This window comes from Bos javanicus, chromosome 7 (genome assembly GCF_032452875.1).
Source record: "Bos javanicus breed banteng chromosome 7, ARS-OSU_banteng_1.0, whole genome shotgun sequence".
Lineage (NCBI taxonomy): Eukaryota > Metazoa > Chordata > Mammalia > Artiodactyla > Bovidae > Bos > Bos javanicus.
The window spans coordinates 82,572,659-82,592,258 of record NC_083874.1 but is presented as its reverse complement, the minus strand read 5'-3'; the positions used below and the strand labels follow the sequence as shown (position 1 = coordinate 82,592,258).

Here is a 19,600-nt window from a genome sequence, read left to right as displayed (position 1 = left end):
TTTGCGACCCCATGAAACACAGCACACCAGGCCTCCCTGTCCATCACCAACTCCCGGAGTTCACTCAGACTCACGTCCATCGAGTCAGTGATGCCATCCAGCCATCTCATCCTCTGTCGTCCCCTTCTCCTCCTGCCCTCAATCCCTCTCAACATCAGAGTCTTTTCCGATGAGTCAACTCTACTCATGAGGTAGCCAAAGTACTGGAGTTTCAGCTTCAGCATCATTCCTTCCAAAAAACAATCAGGGCTGATCTCCTTCAGAATGGACTGGTTGGATCTCCTTGCAGTCCAAGGGACTCTCAAGAGTCTTCAATACCACAGTTCCAAAGCATCCATTCTTCGGCGCTCAGCCTTCTTCACAGTCCAACTCTCACATCCATACATGACCACTGGAAAAACCATAGCCTTGACTAGATGAACCTCTGTTGGTAAAGTAATGTCTCTGCTTTTGAATATACTATCTAGGTTGGTCATAACTTTCCTTCCAAGGAGTAAGCATCTTTTAATTTCATGACTGCAGTTACCATCTGCAGTGATTTTGGAGCCCCCCCCCAAAAAAGTCTGACACAGTTTCCACTGTTTCCCCACCTATTTCCCATGAAGTGATGGGACCAGATGCCATGATCTTCGTTTTCTGAATGTTGAGCTTTAAGCCAACTTTTTCACTCTCCACCTTCACTTTCATCAAGAGGCTTTTTAGTTCCTCTTCATTTTCTGCCATAAGGGTGGTATCATCTGCATATCTGAGGTTATTGATATTTCTCCTGGCAATCTTGATTCCAGCTTGTGCTTCTTCCAGGCCAGCGTTTCTCATGATGTACTCTGCACATCAGTTGAATAAACAGGGTGACAATATACAGCCTTGACGTACTCCGTTTCCTATTTGGAACCAGTCTGTTGTTCCATGTCTAGTTCTAACCGTTGCTTCCTGACCTGCATACAGGTTTCTCAAAAGGCAGATCAGGTGGTCTGGTATTCCCATCTCTTGAAGAATTTTCCACAGTTTATTGTGATCCACACAGTCAAAGGCTTTGGCATAGTCAATAAAGCAGAAATAGATGTTTTTCTGGAACTCTCTTGCTTTTTTGATCATCCAGTGGATGTTGGCAATTTGATCTCTGGTTCCTCTGCCTTTTCTAAAACCAGCTTGAACATCAGGAAGTTCACGGTTCACATATTGCTGAAGCCTGGCTTGGAGAATTTTGAGCATTACTTTACTAGCATGTGAGATGAGTGCAATTGTGCGGTAGTTTGAGCATTCTTTGGCTTTGCCTTTCTTAGGGATTGGAATGAAAACTGACCCTTTCCAATCCTGTGGCCACTGCTGAGTTTTCCAAATTTGCTGGCATATTGAGTGCAGCACTTTCACAGCATCATCTTTCAGGATTTGAAATAGCTCAACTGGAATTCCATCACCTCCACTACCTTTGTTCGTAGTGATGCTTTCTAAGGCCCACTTGACTTCACATTCCAAGATGTCTGGCTCTAGGTGAGTGATCACACCATTGTGATTATCTGGGTCATGAAGATCTTTTTGTACAGTTCTTCTGTGTATTTTTGCCACCTCTTCTTAATATCTTCTGCTTCTGTTAGGTCCATACCATTTCTGTCCTTTATCGGGCCCATCTTTGCATGAAATGTTCCCTTGGTATCTCTAATATTCTTGAAGAGATCTCTAGTCTTTCCCATTCTGTTGTTTTCCTCTATTTCTTTGCATTGATTGCTGAAGAAGGCTTTCTTATCTCTTCTTGCTATTCTTTAGAACTCTGCATTCAGATGCTTATCTTTCCTTTTCTCCGTTGCCTTTCTCTCCTCTTCTTTTCACAGCAATTTGTAAGGCCTCCCCAGACAGCCATTTTGCTTTTTCGCATTTCTTTTCCTCAGGGTGGTCTTGCTCCCTGTCTCCTGTACAATGTCATGAACCTCATTCCATAGTTCATCAGGCACTCTATCTATCAGATCTAGGCCCTTAAATCTATTTTCACTTCCACTGTATAATCATAAGGGATTTGATTTAGGTCATACCTGAATGGTCTAGTGGTTTTCTCCAGTTTCTTCAATTTAAGTCTGAATTTGGCAATAAGGAGTTTATGGTCTGAGCCACAGTCAGCTCCTGGTCTTGTTTTTGCTGACTGTATACAGCTTCTCCATCTTTGGCTGCAAAGAATATAATCAATCTGATTTCTGTGTTGACCATCTGGTGATGTCCATGTATAGAGCCTTCTCTTGTGTTGTTGGAAGAGGGTGTTTGTTATGACCAGCACATTTTCTTGGCGAAACTCTATTAGTCTTTGCCCTGCATTCCATATTCCAAGGCCAAATTTGCCTGTTACTCCAGGTGTTTCTTGACTTCCTACTTTTGCATTCCAGTTCCCTATAATGAAAAGGACATCTTTTTTGGGTGTTAGTTCTAAAAGGTCTTGTAGGTCTTCATAGAACCATTCAACTTCAGCTTCTTCAGCGTTACTGGTTGGGGCATAGACTTGGATTACTGTGATATTGAATGGTTTGCCTTGGAAATGAACAGAGATCATTCTGTCGTCTTTGAGATTGCATCCAAGTACTGCATTTCGGACTCTCTTGTTGACTATGATGGCTACTCCATTTCTCCTGAAGGATTCCTGCCTGCAGTAGTAGATATAATGGTCATCTGAGTTAAATTCACCCATTCCAGTCCATTTCAGTTCGCTGATTCCTAGAATGTCGACATTCACTCTTGCCATCTCCTGTTTGACCACTTCCAATTTGCCTTAATTCACGGACCTGACATTCCAGGTTCTTATGCAATATTGCTCTTTACAGCATCAAACCTTGCTTCTATCACCAGTCACATCCACAGCTGGGTATTCTTTTTGCTTTGGCTCCACCCATTCATTCTTTCTGGAGTCATTTCTCCACCGATCTCCAGTAGCATATTGGGCACTACTGACCTGGGGAGTTCCTCTTTCAGTATCCTATCATTTTGCCTTTTCATACTGTTCATGGGGTTCTCAAGGCAAGAATACTGAAGTGGTTTGCCATTCCCTTCTCCAGTGGACCACATTCTGTCAGATCTCTCCACCATGACCCTCCCATCTTGGGTTGCCACACAGGCATGGCTTAGTTTCATTGAGTTAGACAAGGCTGTGGTCCTAGTGTGATTAGATTGACTAGTTTTCTGTGAGTATGGTTTCAGTCTGTCTGCCCTCTGATGCCCTCTTGCAACACCTACCGTCTTACTTGGTTTTCCCTTACCTTGGGCGTGGGGTATCTCTTCACAGCTGCTCCAGCAAAGTGCAGCCACTGCTCCTTACCTTGGAGGAGGGGTATCTCCTCACCACAGCCCTTCCTGACCGTGAACATTGGATAGCTCCTCTAGGTCCTCCAGCGCCCGCGCAGCCACAGCTTCATTTGTTGAATTTATGGCAACAAATGCCGCCAAATCCTGACTCTACTAGGTATGAAACTGGTAGCAAATGTACTTAGAACTCATGGAATATTCTTTGGGAGAGTAACCTGATGTCAACAACAGAATTCACTATAAGGTTTTGGGTTGAATCTATGTTCATTCTTATCTTGTAAGTATAGGAGGTTATTTTTGGCAACAATCAGATGTCTGTGTCATCAAGGAAAGGACTGCAAATACCTTTTACATATTTAGGTCATCTAAAGCAAAATCAGCTTTAAAAAGTATTCTGCCATGTTTCCAATCATCTGCATATTTTTGACACCAAATGAATTTACAAGATACTGTCACTCTGAAATTCAATCCACAGAAGCACATCCTAGAGTACAACAAGATTCCCATGGGAGTTTGGCCAAATAAACTTGTGATTTTCATCCGCATCCATGAAGCTGACTGCAGAACCTCATACTGAAAGTTTTACCTCATTCAGACATATCCAAAAATATCTCTCAAGTAAGTCAAGTCAAAAACTCCTCCTCGTCAAACTGTTCTGAGGAGTAGCCTTTTTTTTTTTTTTTTCCTCATAGGCAAATTAATAAATAATGAGGTAGGGCAACCCACTCCAGTCCTCTTGCCCAGAAAATCCCATGGACGGAGGAGCCTGGTGGGCTGCCATCTATGGGATCGCACAGAGTTGGAGAGGACTGAAGCGACTTAGCAGCAGCAGCAGCTATCTAAGCTGCACCATAGTGCTTCAGAGCATGAGCATTCGGCAACCTACACTCTTTTGCATTAGTAAGAATTTCTTACTCCGTTTCTACTTTTTTAAGAAAACCTGTTGAAAAGTTAGTGTTTCAAGGCTTTGGCTCTGATAAAGTTGATTAATTTGGGGGTAGTACACAAACTATCTTTCAGGATTATTGTCACAGTTTTTGAGTCTGACACATGCTAAGCCAGTTGTACAGGACTTAAGTCATGATGACTTTCTTCACATAGGCACCAAGATCAGATGTATCGCCAAGCACGACAAATACTCCATCCATGCCCAACGGACCAAATCTTCCTTCTCATCATGTCAAAGATACTAAAACCCTTTCAAGTACCAAAAGGTACTTCTCACACTCTTAATTTGTTATGCATTAGTGTACACAAAACAGTTGAAAACGAGAAACTGCATGAAATAATGTTAATCATTACATACAAATGTTTTTCTAATGGGAAAAGGCATTACTCCCAGTTTGACAATGATCTGCTTCAAAATATTAGAAGAAACAGTCAGCAGTCCTATAGTATATAACATCACTTGATTGTATTTAAGCCACAGGAAAGAACATTTTGTGACAAATAATGAAATTTTACTAGACATTTCAAACATTACTTACCCTATTTTAAACTATCATTTTTAAGGACCTCAACATATTGAAATTTACATAAATTGGCAGTTAAGTACAATAAGTATATATTTTCTAAATAGAAATAATTACTAAAGCCAGGCTGTCTGCATTATTCTATATAGGATAATATGTATTTCAAAGTAATGATTCCATCTGTTGCTTCAAATGTTTCTCTAATTGGTGAAATCCCTTTAATCATTCTGAATTAAAGAGTTTTTTAAAAAGAATTTTTTAAACTCAGCTTAGTTCCAGTACAAACTGTCAATAACTGTCTTTAAAATTAATGTAGTAAAGATGTCCCTCTTTTTCTTCTACTATAGATCTAATATCTGATTGATAAACGACTGACAAAAAACAAATAATTCAACCTCTAGTTATACTAAAATGAATTAAGATATACAAACAGTAAGTAGTACACTTCTCATAAATAAACTTTCATTTGAACTGATGTATAAACCAAACAGAACAAATAGCAGATTCCTTGTCTGTACAGCTTGCAAGCTTTTGAAAAGGTTGGGTTGAAAGTTATTTCCTTCTATTTTAATACTTCTAATTTTGAAAATGTAAATAAAATACCTTAATTTATAAACATATATCTTACTCCACCTAACTATATCATTTTGTAATTGCAAGTACATTTTAATAAAGAAGAAAACAGGTCATAATTTTAAATATTCAAAGAAAAATATATTCTTTCTCTAAAATCAGTATTTCCCCAAATTCATTTCAATAAGCCTGTCTCATGATCTAAAACGTCTGACGCCATTTTTCAAAACTTCTCATTCATGTAATTATCTTAATACAACTTAGTTTTAAAACACTAAAAATGAAATATACTTTACAATAATTATTTTTCACAATTCATGAATGTAAAGCATTTAATGACTAACTTTGAAGCATTTTTCCAAGTACTTTTCAAACTTTTGTTTCTGAGGTGTTTTGGGAATAATATGCTAGTTACTTAAATAATTTCTCCATAAGTACTCTCTGACATTTTACCACTTATAACATTATGGAAAGATTTACTTACTGAAACATCTTTCAAGTTTTTCTCAAAGGAGAAGTAATGAGACTCTTTAGAAAAATTAAACTTGTATGTGTCAGTTGGTCCTGCTCCTGACACCAATGCTTTTCTCAGTTCATCAACATATTTCTCTTTTTCCATTGCCATGTCATCAGCTTCTTGGGAAATGTCTGATTCACAAACTGTGAGAAAGAGTAATAAAAAGTCTGATTTGAAAATAAACTTCTAAACATAAGAAAAGATATATTTACCTGTTGCTACTAATTTATTATTAAGCAACAGAAATTTAAACAAAAAAAAAATCAATGCCCACACTATACATTTTTAAGTCAAATTATACCTCTTAACTGAACTAGCAATTTTTGATAAATACATTTACTCTCAAATCTCATTAGACTCCTTGCATTCTTTCTCTGTCCTCAGATGAAATACATAGATTATAAATTACCACAGAAACAACCATCTTGTGTACCTGCTCCAAGGTCATAGCAGAAGAAAGCATTTTCTATAATGATTAATAAACTCAGTATTTTAAAACATCCTTCTTCCTTGACTCAATTATTAAAGAGATTAAATAGTCTATAGTCTATTTCTCACTCACATCCGTTCACTTCAGTTCAGTCGCTCAGTCGTGTCTGACTCTTTGCGACCCCATGAATCGCAGCATGCCAGGCCTCCCTGTCCATCACCAACTCCCGGAGTTCACTGAGACTCACGTCCATCGAGTCAGAGATGCCATCCAGCCATCTCATCCTCTGTCGTCCCCTTCTCCTCCTGCCCTCAATCCCTCCCAGCATCAGAGTCTTTTCCAATGAGTCAAGTCTTCGCGTGAGGTGGCCAAAGTACTGGAGTTTCAGCTTCAGCATCATTCCTTCCAAAGAAATCCCAGGGCTGATCTCCTTCAGAATGGACTGGTTGGATCTCCTTGCAGTCCAAGGGACTCTCAAGAGTCTTCTCTAACACCACAGTTCAAAAGCATCCATTCTTCAGTGCTCAGCTTTCTTCACAGTCCAACTCTCACATCCATACATGACCACAGGAAAAACCATAGCCTTGACTAGGCGGACCTTTGTTGGCAAAGTAATGTCTCTGCTTTTGAATACAGGTAGAGTCAAAGTAAAGTAAAAATGGAGTTCATTCTCATCTCATTATGTCCCAACAATAAAAACAGTAGATGAAGAGAGTCTTACCACTTAGAGGAAAGAAAGGGAAGGGAATTAATATTTATTGACTCCTCTATGGTATACATTATATTACATATCTGGCTATCAATTATCTCATTTAGGTATATTTAAAGCTGATGTTTTACTCATCCATAGTGATTTTTACTTCAACGATTGTATGTCCAAATTTCAGATCATTTTTTCTTTTTCATAAAATCCTGTTCTGGCCTTCTTTTCAATATTTGAACATATATTGGACTGCAAGGAGATCCAACCAGTCCATTCTAAAGGAGATCAGCCCTAGGATTTCTTTGGAAGGAATGATGCTGAAGCTGAAACTCCAGTACTTTGGCCACCTCACGCGAAGACTTGACTCATTGGGAAAGACTCTGATGCTGGGAGGGATTGGGGGCAGGAGGAGAAGGGGATGACAGAGGATGAGATGGCTGGATGGCATCACTGACTCGATGGACGTGAGTTTCAGTGAACTCCGGGAGTTGGTGATGGACAGGGAGGCCTGACGTGCTGCGATTCATGGGGTCGCAAAGAGTCGGACACGACTCAGCAACCGATCTGATCTGATCTGATATATATATGACATTTTACATTTCATTCAGATTAGTTTCTATGCATGGTTCCTAAAGTATTAATTCCGTTTCTTCTAGCTGCTGATACATTCTCATTCTCCTTTTTTTTTTAGCTTCTGTGCTTTGTGAAGTCTGAACATGGCTCTCCTAAGCCAAAGTATCAAGTGATCTGGCAAACAGAGGTAGCCATAAACAAAGGTTGCTGGTTGGTCTTTCCTGGAGTCCTTACAGGTTTCACCAGTTCTGCATCAGTTTTGGAAGTTAATTTCTTCACTCAGTTTTTACACTTGTGGCAAATTTTAGACAGTTCAAATTTAAGCCCACCACCCCTCACACATACATAACACAGACAGGATTCTGATTTCTGCTGGAACTTTTAATTTACTCATTACAATTAAATGAGCTAATGAGCCCTTATTGACTACTCTGAGTCTATGCTACATCTCTAAGCCAGGGTAGTTTTTTGTTTGTTATTTGTTGCTTAAAGATTTTATTAATAGGATCAATTCCAGGTTACTTTATCTTTACAGTTCAGCTCCAATTCCTAAAAGGCCTGCAGTCTCAACAAGCCCTTCCTCTCAGGTATTACAACCACAGTCATTAGATGCGTATCTATTCAGAAGTCCATGAGCTTAGTTCTTTAGCTCTCATTAACTCTTTTGGTTTTCAGATATGTCTTCACACTTGACACCTGGGGATTCTCTTTCTAAAGACTGTGATGTGTCTGTTTATTGCCTTTTAAAATTACAATATTTAATCTAATATTTATTTGGAATGTATGCGTGGTTGGGTTCCCATGTCAACTCGAGATCACAATGATGAAAGTCCCATATAGTTCTACAGTGTTTTGTTTTTTTTTTTAAGGTTACATTTATCTATTTTGGGGCTTCCCTGGTGGCTCAGCTGGTAAAGAATCCACCTGCAATGCAGGAGACCTGGGTTCGATCACTGGGTTGGGAAGATCCCCGGAGAAGGGAAAGGCTATCCACTCCAGTAGTCTGGCCTGGAGAATTCCATGGACTGAAGAGTCCACGGGGCTGAAACAGTCAGACACGACTGAGCAACTTTTACTTTATCTATTTTATTCCTTACAACAATGAAAGACAGATATTCTCATTTTACAAATGATAAAAGTAAAACTCAAGAGAGATCAGGTAATGGTCAAGGACCATGAAGAAGGTAAGTGATAAAACTGGGATTCATACTTATATCTCTCTGGTTGTTCTGGTTTGAGGTGAAACAGATATGGGACATTAGATAAACTATTTACTCCCATAATATTAAAAATTAACACATTAGTATGAAATAGTATAAAAACAATAAAATCTTGATTAAAGAATCCTTTAAAATATAACAGCTTTCCATAACTTTGGTCCATGTGCCATCAACTGTCTAGAAGCCCCATGATGGGCAATGAGGAAGAGAGTCTGGGAATGCATCCATGTATCTTTTATAATGAGTTTTTGATAAGTTCTGATATTGAAATCTAAGTTTAAACGCAGTCTCTGAAAAAAGGTAAGAATAAAAATATTCTTGCAGAATTTTACAGCTTCTAAATACTTCGACATATTTTTTTCTCCCTCTAAAGCATTGCACATTTAAGATCACCAATATCAAATCTATTGATTTTTCAAATACTCTATTAGCTCTTCTGAAAAAACATATAAGAAGACAAATGCTTTTTATCTGAGGAATAATTTCATATTTTCTGTTTGGATTGCTTTGAAAAGTATAAGTACCTACAGAAAGATATTATTGATATTTCACAGAGAAATAGAAAATAATCTATAGAAACTATCTTGACTGTAACTATAGAAAAACTTAAGAAAACACACACACACACAAAAAGATAAAATGAACATATTTAGAAAACAAAAAGAGACTCAACAGACTTCAAAAACAGATTTATAGTTACCAAACAGGAAAGGTGGGGAATGGGAGAGGGATAAAATAGGAGTTTGAGATTAACATATACATACTGCTGCTGCTGCTGCTCCTAAGTCAATTCAGTCGTGTTCGACTCTCTGTGACCCCACAGACAGCAGCCCACCAGGCTCCCCTGTCCCTGGGATCCTCCAGGCAAGAACACTGGAGTGGGTTGCCATTTCCTTCTCCAATGCATGAAAGTGAAAAGTGAAAGTGAAGTCGCTCAGTCGTGTCCAACTCTTAGCGACCCCATGGACTGCAGCCTACCAGGCTCCTCCATCCATGGGATTTTCCAGGCAAGAGTACTGGAGTGAGGTGTCATTGCCTTCTCTGACATATACACACTACTACATATAAAATAGCTAACCAACCAACAAGGCTCTACTGTATAATACTTGGAACTCTACTCAATATCCTGTAATAACCTACATGGGAAAAGAATCTGAAAAAAAAATGTATATATGTATATGCATAACAATCACTTTTCTGTATAACTGAAACTAATATAACACTGCAAATCAACCATATTCCAATATAAAACAAAAATTAAATTAAAATATAATAAAGTACGTCTACTGATACACCATCTAATAAAAAGTACTTTAAATTTCATTACAATCAAAAGATAGTTTCCTGAAAACATTTAATGGAATATATTGATTCAATCCATTTATTGAACCCGCCTGCATTGTAGGAGACGCAGGAGACAAAGGTTCAATCCCTGGGTTGGGACGATTTCCTGGAGAAAGAAATGGCAACCCACTCCAGTGTTCTTGCCTGGAAAATCCCAGGGTTAGAGGCGCCTGGCAGGCTACAGTTCATAGGGTCACAAAGAGTGGGATACAACTTAGCAAGTAAACAACAAGTAAATTCTGAAACTGCTTAATGAGCATCTATTATGTGCCAGGCACTATTCTAGGCACCAGGGATAACAACCATTAGACAGAGAAAAATGCCAGCCTTATGGAGCCTTGATTCAAGTGCTGACATCTTAGATATCTTTTCAGATATCCTTTTAGATACTATCTTAGCTACGCCCATATGTTACTCCATCTATGAATCCTGCATTGGTTAGTGTTATGAAATATTTCCTGAGAAGAAGAAAACATATGAAAGAAAATTATTTATATCTGCACGTCTCCTTTAAAAAACATGTTTTTAAAACAAGGTACCAGTTTAAGAAAAAAAATTTACTTGAACATTTCCTGTAATAGTCCATGTGAAATTCTGACTGCCTATTTAGAACTTCAATCCTAGAAAAACAATTGGGTCACCAGTTTTGAATTTTGTGTTGGAGGAAGCACAGCTGTAAGCACTCAATGCTCCTTTTAAAAACTTCAGCGACTGGGGATAAAAGCCATGGAAATAATAAAATTCAGTAAGGATACAGATGAACGACGTAATATGGCAAGAAAGTGAGCAGGCCAACAAAAAATAAGGAATTGTTTTCAGGCAGGTAGGATAAAAGAAAGAATCACTTCAACAATATCTGTACGTAGGTGAAGATGAAAATAAGGAAAGAGGGTTCTTTACTTTGGATTCTAATGTAGAATGAACTGAAGGACTATATATTCTAAGTCTGTGTCAGAGCTGAGAAGATACAGACTTAATAAGTCATCACATCATGGACCCACTTCACTACTCTTCATTCATTAAAAATCCTTTTTATACTGAGCTCTGTAACATAATTTCCATAGAGGTCACCAAATATATCAGTGTTTATAACAAATATAAGCAGATATAATTATTTGATAATAAAGTCATTAATAAAGTTTAGTTCATTCTTCAGTGAATTTTACTCCAAGATGAGTGATGTAAGTTTTTTACTGCTGACTAATTCTTATGAAAGTCAAATAACAGTTATCGATCATTAACCCACTTTGTGATTTAACCCTGTGATATAAACTTCTATAATGTTCAAGTGATGATAGACCACATGATAATTAGACCCCAAACATTCATTAGATAAAACATTGCTAATGGAAAAGAAATCACGGAGTTTAGTGTGTGGGAGATTAAAAGAAACCCCACATCCTTTTAATTTCACTGAAATGAAAAGAGAAAAAAAAATTACCCAAATTGAAGGTTGCAGAAATCAAAAAATTGTACAAAAAACAGGATGAGGTATAGGAAGGAAATTCATTTTCATGTTTCAATTATTTAATTGTTTCAATGTTCTTAATCATCTTATTGTCTATCTGTAAAGTGCCAAACCAAACTACATTTATGTGTAAGCTTTAACTAAACATGGAAACAATGTTATGCTACTTAGTTACATATTTTATAATTAAAATTCACTCAAGAAAATAAAAGTGAACAATAAAGGGTATTAAACATTTGAGAAACTGAAAACTTCAACATCTTTGTAAACAAATGGCCATCTTCCAGTGCACTGTAAAATTTTCTGTTTGAAAGCTTGTTCAGTACAGGAAGCCAAAATCTTAACAATCTATTTGCCATGAAGTGATGGGACCAGATGCCATGATCTTATTTTCTGAATGTTGAGTTGTTTTTTTTTAATGTCTATTAGCAGAGTTATAAGAAAATATTGTTCAATAAAATCCAAATAGATAATATAGTTGTCAAGGTGACAATTCTTTAAAAGCTTTAAAAAGAGAGAAAACAATGTTTCCACAGACACAGGGTAACCTTGAAAAAAGATTTTTCTTCCTGAAAGTGTTTTGTTCAGCTGGAGGGAAAAGAAATAAAAGGAAACATGAAAGCCAGTGAAAGAAAAACATGAGCATGGAAGACCATCATTAATCTTCAATTCAAATTGTATAAAAGGCATTAATAGCAATTCTATTCAGAGATACGGGGTGAATAAGTGAGCTAATTGCACAATGATTCTGCATGGGGATGACCCTAGAAATACAGGTTGCCACTGCCAAGTCGCTTCAGTTGTGTCTGACTGTGCAACCCCAGAGACAGCAGCCCACCAGGCTCCCCGTCCCTGGGATTCTCTAGGCAAGAACACTGGAGTGGGTTGTCATTGCCTTCTCCGAATGTTGAGTTTTAAGCCAACTTTTTCACTCTCCTCTTTTACTTTCATCAAGAGACTCTTTACTCTTTGGTTCTTCTTGCTTTCTGCCATAACAGTGGTGTCATCTGCATATCTGAGGTTATTGGTATTTCTCCCATCAATCTTGATTCCAGCTTGTGCTTCATCCAGCCCAGCAAGTTAGCATGATGTACTCTGCATATAAGTTAAATAAGCAGGGTGACAATATACAGCCTTGACGTAACCTTTCCCAATTTGGAACCAGTCTATTGTTCCATGTCCAGTTCTAACTGTTGCTTCTTGACCTGTACACAGATTACTCAGGAAGCAGATAGTTCAGTTCAGTTCAGTCGCCCAGTCGTGTCCAACTCTTTATGACCCCATGAAACGCAGCACGCCAGGCCTCCCTGTCCATCACCAACTCCCAGAGTTCAACCAGACTCATGTCCATCAAGTCAGTGATGCCATCCAGCCATCTCATCCTCTGTCGTCCCCTTCTCCTCCTGCCCTCAATCCCTCCCAGCATCAGAGTCTTTTCCAATGAGTCAACTCTTTGCATGAGGTGGCCAAAGTACTGGAGTTTCAGCTTTAGCATCATTCCTTCCAAAGAAATCCCAGGGCTGATCTCCTTCAGAATGGACTGGTTGGATCTCCTTGCAGTCCAAGGGACTCTCAAGAGTCTTCTCCAACACCATAGTTCCAAAGCATCAATTCTTCGGCGCTCAGCCTTCTTCACAGTCCAACTCTCACATCCATACATGACCACATAGCCTTGACTAGACGAACCTTTGCTGGCAAAGTAATGTCTCTGCTTTTGAATATGCTCTCTAGGTTGGTCGTAACTTTCCTTCCAAGGAGTAAGCGTCTTTTAATTTCATGGCTGCAGTCACCATCTGCAGTGATTTTGGAGCCCAAAAATAAAGTCTCTCACTGTTTCCACTGTTTCCCCATCTATTTGCCATAAAGTGATGGGACCAGATGCCATGATCTTTGTTTTCTGAATGTTGAGCTTTAAGCCAACTTCTTCACTCTCCACTTTCACTTTCATCAAGAGGCTTTTTTAGTTTCTCTTTACTTTCTGCCATAAGGGTGGTGTCATCTGCATATCTGAGGTTATTGATATTTCTTCCGGCAATCTGGATTCCAGCTTGTGCTTCTTCCAGTCCAGTGTTTCTCATGATGTACTCTGCATATCAGTTAAATAAGCAGGGTGACAATATACAGCCTTGACCTACTCCTTTTCCTATTTGGAACCAGTCTACTGTTCCATGTCCAATTCTAACTGTTGCTTCCTGACCTGCATACAGATTTCTCAAATGGCAGATCAGGTGGTCTGGTATTCCCATTTCTTTCAGAATTTTCCAGTTTATTGTGATCCACACAGTCAAAGGCTTTGGCATAGTCAATAAAGCAGAAATAGATGTTTTTCTGGAACTCTCTTGCTTTTTCCATGATCCAGCGGATGTTGGCAATTTGATCTCTGGTTCCTCTGCCTTTTCTAAAACCAGCGTGAACATCAGGAAGTTCATGGTTCACATATTCCTGATGCCTGGCTTGGAGAATTTTGAGCATTACTTTACTAGCGTGTGAGATGAGTGCAATTGTGCTGTAGTTTGAGCATTCTTTGGCATTGCCTTTCTTTGGGATTGGAATGAAAACTGACCTTTTCCAGTCCTGTGGCCACTGCTGAGTTTTCCAAAGTTGCAGGCGTATTGAGTGTAGCACTTTCGTGCACTGCTATTCTCATCTCTTTAAGAATTTCCCACAGTTTGTTGTGATCCACATAGTCAAAGGCTTTGGTGTGGAAAATAAAGCAGAAGTGCATGTTTTTCTGAAAATCTCTTGCTTTTCCAATGATCCAACCGATGTTGGCAATTTGATCTGTGGCTCCTCTGCCTTCTCAAAATTCAGCTTGATCATCTGGAAGTTCACGGTTCATGTAGTATTGAAGCCTGGCTTGAAGAATTTTGAGCATTACTTTGCTAGCATGTGAGATGAGGGCAATTGAGAAGTAGTTTGAACATCCTTTGGCATTGTCTGTCTTTGGAATTGGAATGAAAACTGACTTTTTCCAGTCCTGTGGCCACTGCTGAGTTTTCCAAATTTGCTGGCATATTGAGTGCAGCACTTTCACAGCATCATCTTTTAGGATTTGAAATAACTCAACTGGTATTCCATCACTTTCACTAGTTTTGCTCATAGTAATGCTTCCTAAGGCCCACTTGACTTCACATTCTAGGATATCTGGCTCTAGGTGAGTTATCACACCATCGTGGCTATCTGGGTCATGAAGATCTTTTGTGTATAGTTCTTCTTAATATCTTCTGCTTCTGTTAGGTTCATACCATTTCTGTCCTTTACTGTGCCCATCTTTGCACAAAATGTTCCCTTGGTATATCTAATTTTCTTAAAGAGATCTCTAGTCTTTCCCATTCTGTTGTCTTCCTCTATTTCTTTGCACTGATCACTGAAGAAGGCTTTCTTATCTCTCCTTGCTATTCTTTGGAACTCTGCATTCAAATAGGTGTATCTTTCCTTTTCTCCTTTGGCTTTCACTTCTCTTCTTTTCACAGCTATTTGTAAGGCCTCCTCAGACAACCCTTTTGCCTTTTTGCATTTCTTCTTCTTGGGGATGGTCTTGATCACTGCCTCCTGTACAATGTCATGAACCTCCATCCATATTTCTTCAGGTTCTCTATCAGATCTAATCCCTTGAATCTATATGTCATTTCCACTGTACAGTCAAAAGGGATTTGATTTAGGTCATACCTGAATGGTCTAATGGTTTTCCCCACTTTCTTAAGTGGGGAAATTTAAGTCTAAATCTGGCAATAAGGAGTTCATGATCTGAGGCACAGTCAGCTCCCAGTCTTGTTTTTCCTGACTGTATAGAGCTTCTCCATCTTTGGCTGCAAAGAACATAAACAAGCTGATTTTGGTATTGACCGTCTGGTGATGTCCATGTGTAGAGTCTTCTCTTGTGTTGTTGGAAGAGGATGTTTGATATGACCAGTGTGTTCTCTTGGCAAAACTCTGTTAGCCTTTGTCCTGCTTCATTCTGTACTCCAAGGCCAACTTTGCCTGTTACTCCAGGTATCTCTTGACTTCCTACTTTTGCATGCCAGCCCCCTATAAAGAAAAGGATATCTTTTTCAGATGTTAGTTCTAGAAGGTCTTGTAAGTCTTCATAGAACTGTTCAACTTCAGCTTCTTCAGCTTTACTGGTTGAGAATAGACTTGGATTACTGTGTTACTGAATGGTTTGCCTTGGAAACAAACAGATCATTCTTTCATTTTTGAGATTGCACCCAAGTACTGCATTTCAGACTCTTTTATTGACTATGAGGGCTACTCCATTTCTTCTAAGGGATTCCAGCCCACAGTAGTAGGTATAATGGTCATCTGAGTTAAATTCACCCGTTCAATTTTATTTCACTGATTCCTAAAATGTCAACGTTCACTCTTGCCATTTCCTGTTTGACCACTTGTAATTTACTTTCTTAGACCTAACATTCCAGGTTTCTATGCAATATTGTTCTTTACAGCATCGTACTTTACTTCCATCACCAGTCACATCCACGACTGGGTGTTGTTTTTGCTTTGGCTCCATCCCTTCATTATTTCTGGAGTTTTTTCTCCATTCTTCTCCAGTAGCATATTGGGCACCTATCGACCTGGGGAGTTCATCTTTTGGTGTCATATCTTTTTGCTTTTGTTCATGGGATTCTCAAAGCAAGAATGCTGAAGTGGTTTGCCATTCCCTTTTCCAGAGCACCACGTTTTGTCAGAACTCTCCACCATGCCCTGTCAGTCTTGGATGTTCCTAAATGGCATGGCTCATAGTTTCAATGAGTTAGACAAGGCTGTGGTTTATGTGATCAGTTTGATCAGTTTTCTGTGGTTGTGGCTTCCATTCTGTCTGCCCTTCCTCTGAGAGATAAGGATAAGAGGCTTATGGAATCTTCCTGATGGGAGAGACTGACTGTGGGGAAAACTGGGTCTTGCTTTAATGGGTGAGGCCAAGATCAGTAAATATTTAATCCAGTTATTACCAAAGACAAAAAAATCAAAAGTCTATTTCATAAAATAATAGCCAAAAACCCACATAGGGGTTTGAAACATGGTTTACAAAATTTTACACTATTATTAACAGTTCTGTTTCATTTTGTTACAAATGTAGTATATGTTCACTGGAAATAATTCAAAAAATAATATGAAATAAAAAGAAAACAACCACCACTTCACTTTCCTAAGCTTTGGCCTAGCCAATTCACCTTCCTGTTCCTTTCAGTATTTCCTTGGCGTGCTAAGAAATGATACATATAAAAAATACTATTTTATATGTTTTATATAGAGAAATAATTTTTTTAATTTTATTTTTAAACTTTACATAATTGTATTAGTTTTGCCAAATATCAAAATGAATCCGCCACAGGTATACATGTGTTCCCCATCCTGAACCCTCCTCCCTCCTCCCTCCCCCCTCCCCATACCATCCCTCTGGGTTGTCCCAGTGCTCTAGCCCCAAGCATCCAGTATCGTGCATCGAACCTGGACTGGCATCTCGTTTCATACATGATATTTTACATGTTTCAATGCCATTCTCCCAAATCTTCCCACCCTCTCCCTCTCCCATAGAGTCCATAAGACTGTTCTATACATCAGTGTCTCTTTTGCTGTCTCGTACACCGGGTTATTGTTACCATCTTTCTAAATTCCATATATATGCGTTAGTATACTGTATTGGTGTTTTTCCTTCTGGCTTACTTCACTCTGTATAATAGGCTCCAGTTTCATCCACCTCATTAGAACTGATTCAAATGTATTCTTTTTAATGGCTGAGTAATACTCCATTGTGTATATGTACCACAGCTTTCTTATCCATTCATCTGCTGATGGACGTCTAGGTTGCTTCCATGTCCTGGCTATTATAAACAGTGCTGCGATGAACATTGGGGTACACGTGTCTCTTTCCCTTCTGGTTTCCTCAGTGTGTATGCCCAGCAGTGGGATTGCTGGATCATAAGGCAGTTCTATTTCCAGTTTTTTAAGGAATCTCCACACTGTTCTCCAGAAATAATTTTTAAAACTCTGATCAAGTACTATGACTCAAAAGGGTATTTTTCCTCATTTCTATTAATGTCATTTATAGAAAACAGCATTAATATTACAAATCTACATGTAAATTTGACAGCAATAACAAGTAAATGTTAATTTTAACCAATATCAATTAAATATTTAATTTGAAGTATCACTAAGGACTGAAATATAGCATATTACATTAATTTTTCTTTAAAAATTCACTTTTAATATTACCTGTCCCAGTCCATGCTGACTGCCCATCAGTAAGTGTAATAACAAAACCAGATCCTAGTGTTTTCTCCCAAGCAACTTGTAGAAAATGAATTATATCAGGTTCGGAAGCAAGACAGACTCTGCTTACTTTTCTTTCCATTTCTGATCACCTGTCATAAAAGAAAAAAATAAATATTTTTACGTGAAACTGTGACTATCAAATAGTGACTTTTCTGTATTGGTCTCTTGAGTTATACAAAGCACTAAGGAAATAAGTTAAACAAAAAATTGTTTTAATAGCCAACCATAAACTCAGTAAATCACAGTTCTATTCAGTATTGATTCACAATTTTAACCAATAAGAAAAGCAGAGACTCATAAATGACAAATGATATGCCCAAGTTGTATAGCTGAATAAAAGTTACTATCTTCAACATTTTAAAAACTTAATATCTAAGTATTTATATCAAGGCAGAAGTACATATCTAAAATCCAACTTAGAAGCTTTTCAACTGAACAAATCCATATAAGCAGTACCTAGATCAAGAAGTAGCACACGACGACCCCAGAACTCATTCTTACAACACCCCCCTTCCAGTCACTACATCCCCCAAAACCACTTTCTTAACTGAGATTTGCGTTTTATTTTTGCACTTTCACATAAATGTAATACAGCATTTTATTTGTGTCTGGCTTCTTTTTGTTCAGCATTATGTTTAAGAAATCCATCCATATGGTTTCTTAGAGTTGTAGATCATGCACACAACTGTACAATATTCAATAATATGGTACAATTATTTATCCACTTATCCACTAGTGACAGGCATTTGAGTACATTCCAGGTTTTGACTATCACAAATAGTGCTGCCATAGACATGCTAGCAAATATCTAAGTTTTTCTGTTGGGTATATACCTATGAGTATATGCGTGTAATTTGTAGATCAGAGGATAAGCATATGCTCAGTTTTAGTACCACACAGCCAAAAATTGTCTAAAAGGTTTGAAACAATTTACACACTTGGTATATGAGAGTTCTGATCACTCCATATTCTTAGAAACATTTCCCATCTTTATAATTTTAGCCATTTTGGTGGGTATGTAATACTACATTATGGTTATTCACATTTCCCTAATTACTAAAGATGGTGAATTCTTTCATATCTTGATTGCACTTTGAACATCGTGCTTTGGGGAATATCTGTTAAATCTTGCCAATGCTTTTATTAAGTTGTATTCTTCATATTGACGTTCTTACTGAAATCCTCTGCCACCCTCTTCTTTTGCCTTCAGTCTTTCCTAGCATCAGTGTCTTTTCCAATGAGTCAGTTCTTTACATCAGGTGGTCAAAGTATTGGAGCTTCAATTTCAGCATCAGTCCTTACAATGAATATTCAGGTTTGATTTCCTTTACAATTGACTGGTTTGATCTCCTTGCAGTCCAAGGGACTCTGAAGAGTCTTCTCCAGCACCACAGTTCGAAAGCATCAATTCTTTGGCACTCAGCCTTCTGTATGGTCCAACTCTTACATTATATATGACTACTAGAAAGACCATAGCTTTGACTATATGGGCCATATGGATGTTATTCTATGTTTATCTAAAAGTTTTATAACTGTATGTATCATATTTAGATCCACAATTCATCTGGAACTGAACTTTGTACTTCAATTGTCAAGAAGAGATCAAACTAGATTTTTTCCATGTGGATATATAATTGACCCAGTACTATGTATTAAAGACTGTCCTTTCTTATTGCAATGCTAGGTTACCTTACTCATAAATCATGTGACTGAATACGTGTACAAGGTTCAATTTTTGTTTT

The 19,600-nt window shown here is 38.1% G+C and overlaps 1 protein-coding gene across 5 annotated transcripts in view; it reads right to left on the bottom strand.

Annotated features, from left to right (window-relative positions):
- Nucleotides 1–19,600, bottom strand: part of XRCC4 (X-ray repair cross complementing 4) — a 390,397-nt gene that overhangs the window by 341,131 nt on the left and 29,666 nt on the right. For all 5 annotated transcript variants that reach the window (XM_061424328.1, XM_061424330.1, XM_061424326.1 and 2 more), the window contains exons 2-3: nt 17,799–17,947; nt 5,812–5,987 (exon numbers count right to left, since the gene is read on the bottom strand). In XM_061424328.1, coding sequence (XP_061280312.1) covers nt 5,812–5,987; nt 17,799–17,937 — 315 coding nt within the window. In that variant the 5' untranslated portion in view covers nt 17,938–17,947. The remainder of the gene's footprint in view (nt 1–5,811; nt 5,988–17,798; nt 17,948–19,600) is intronic.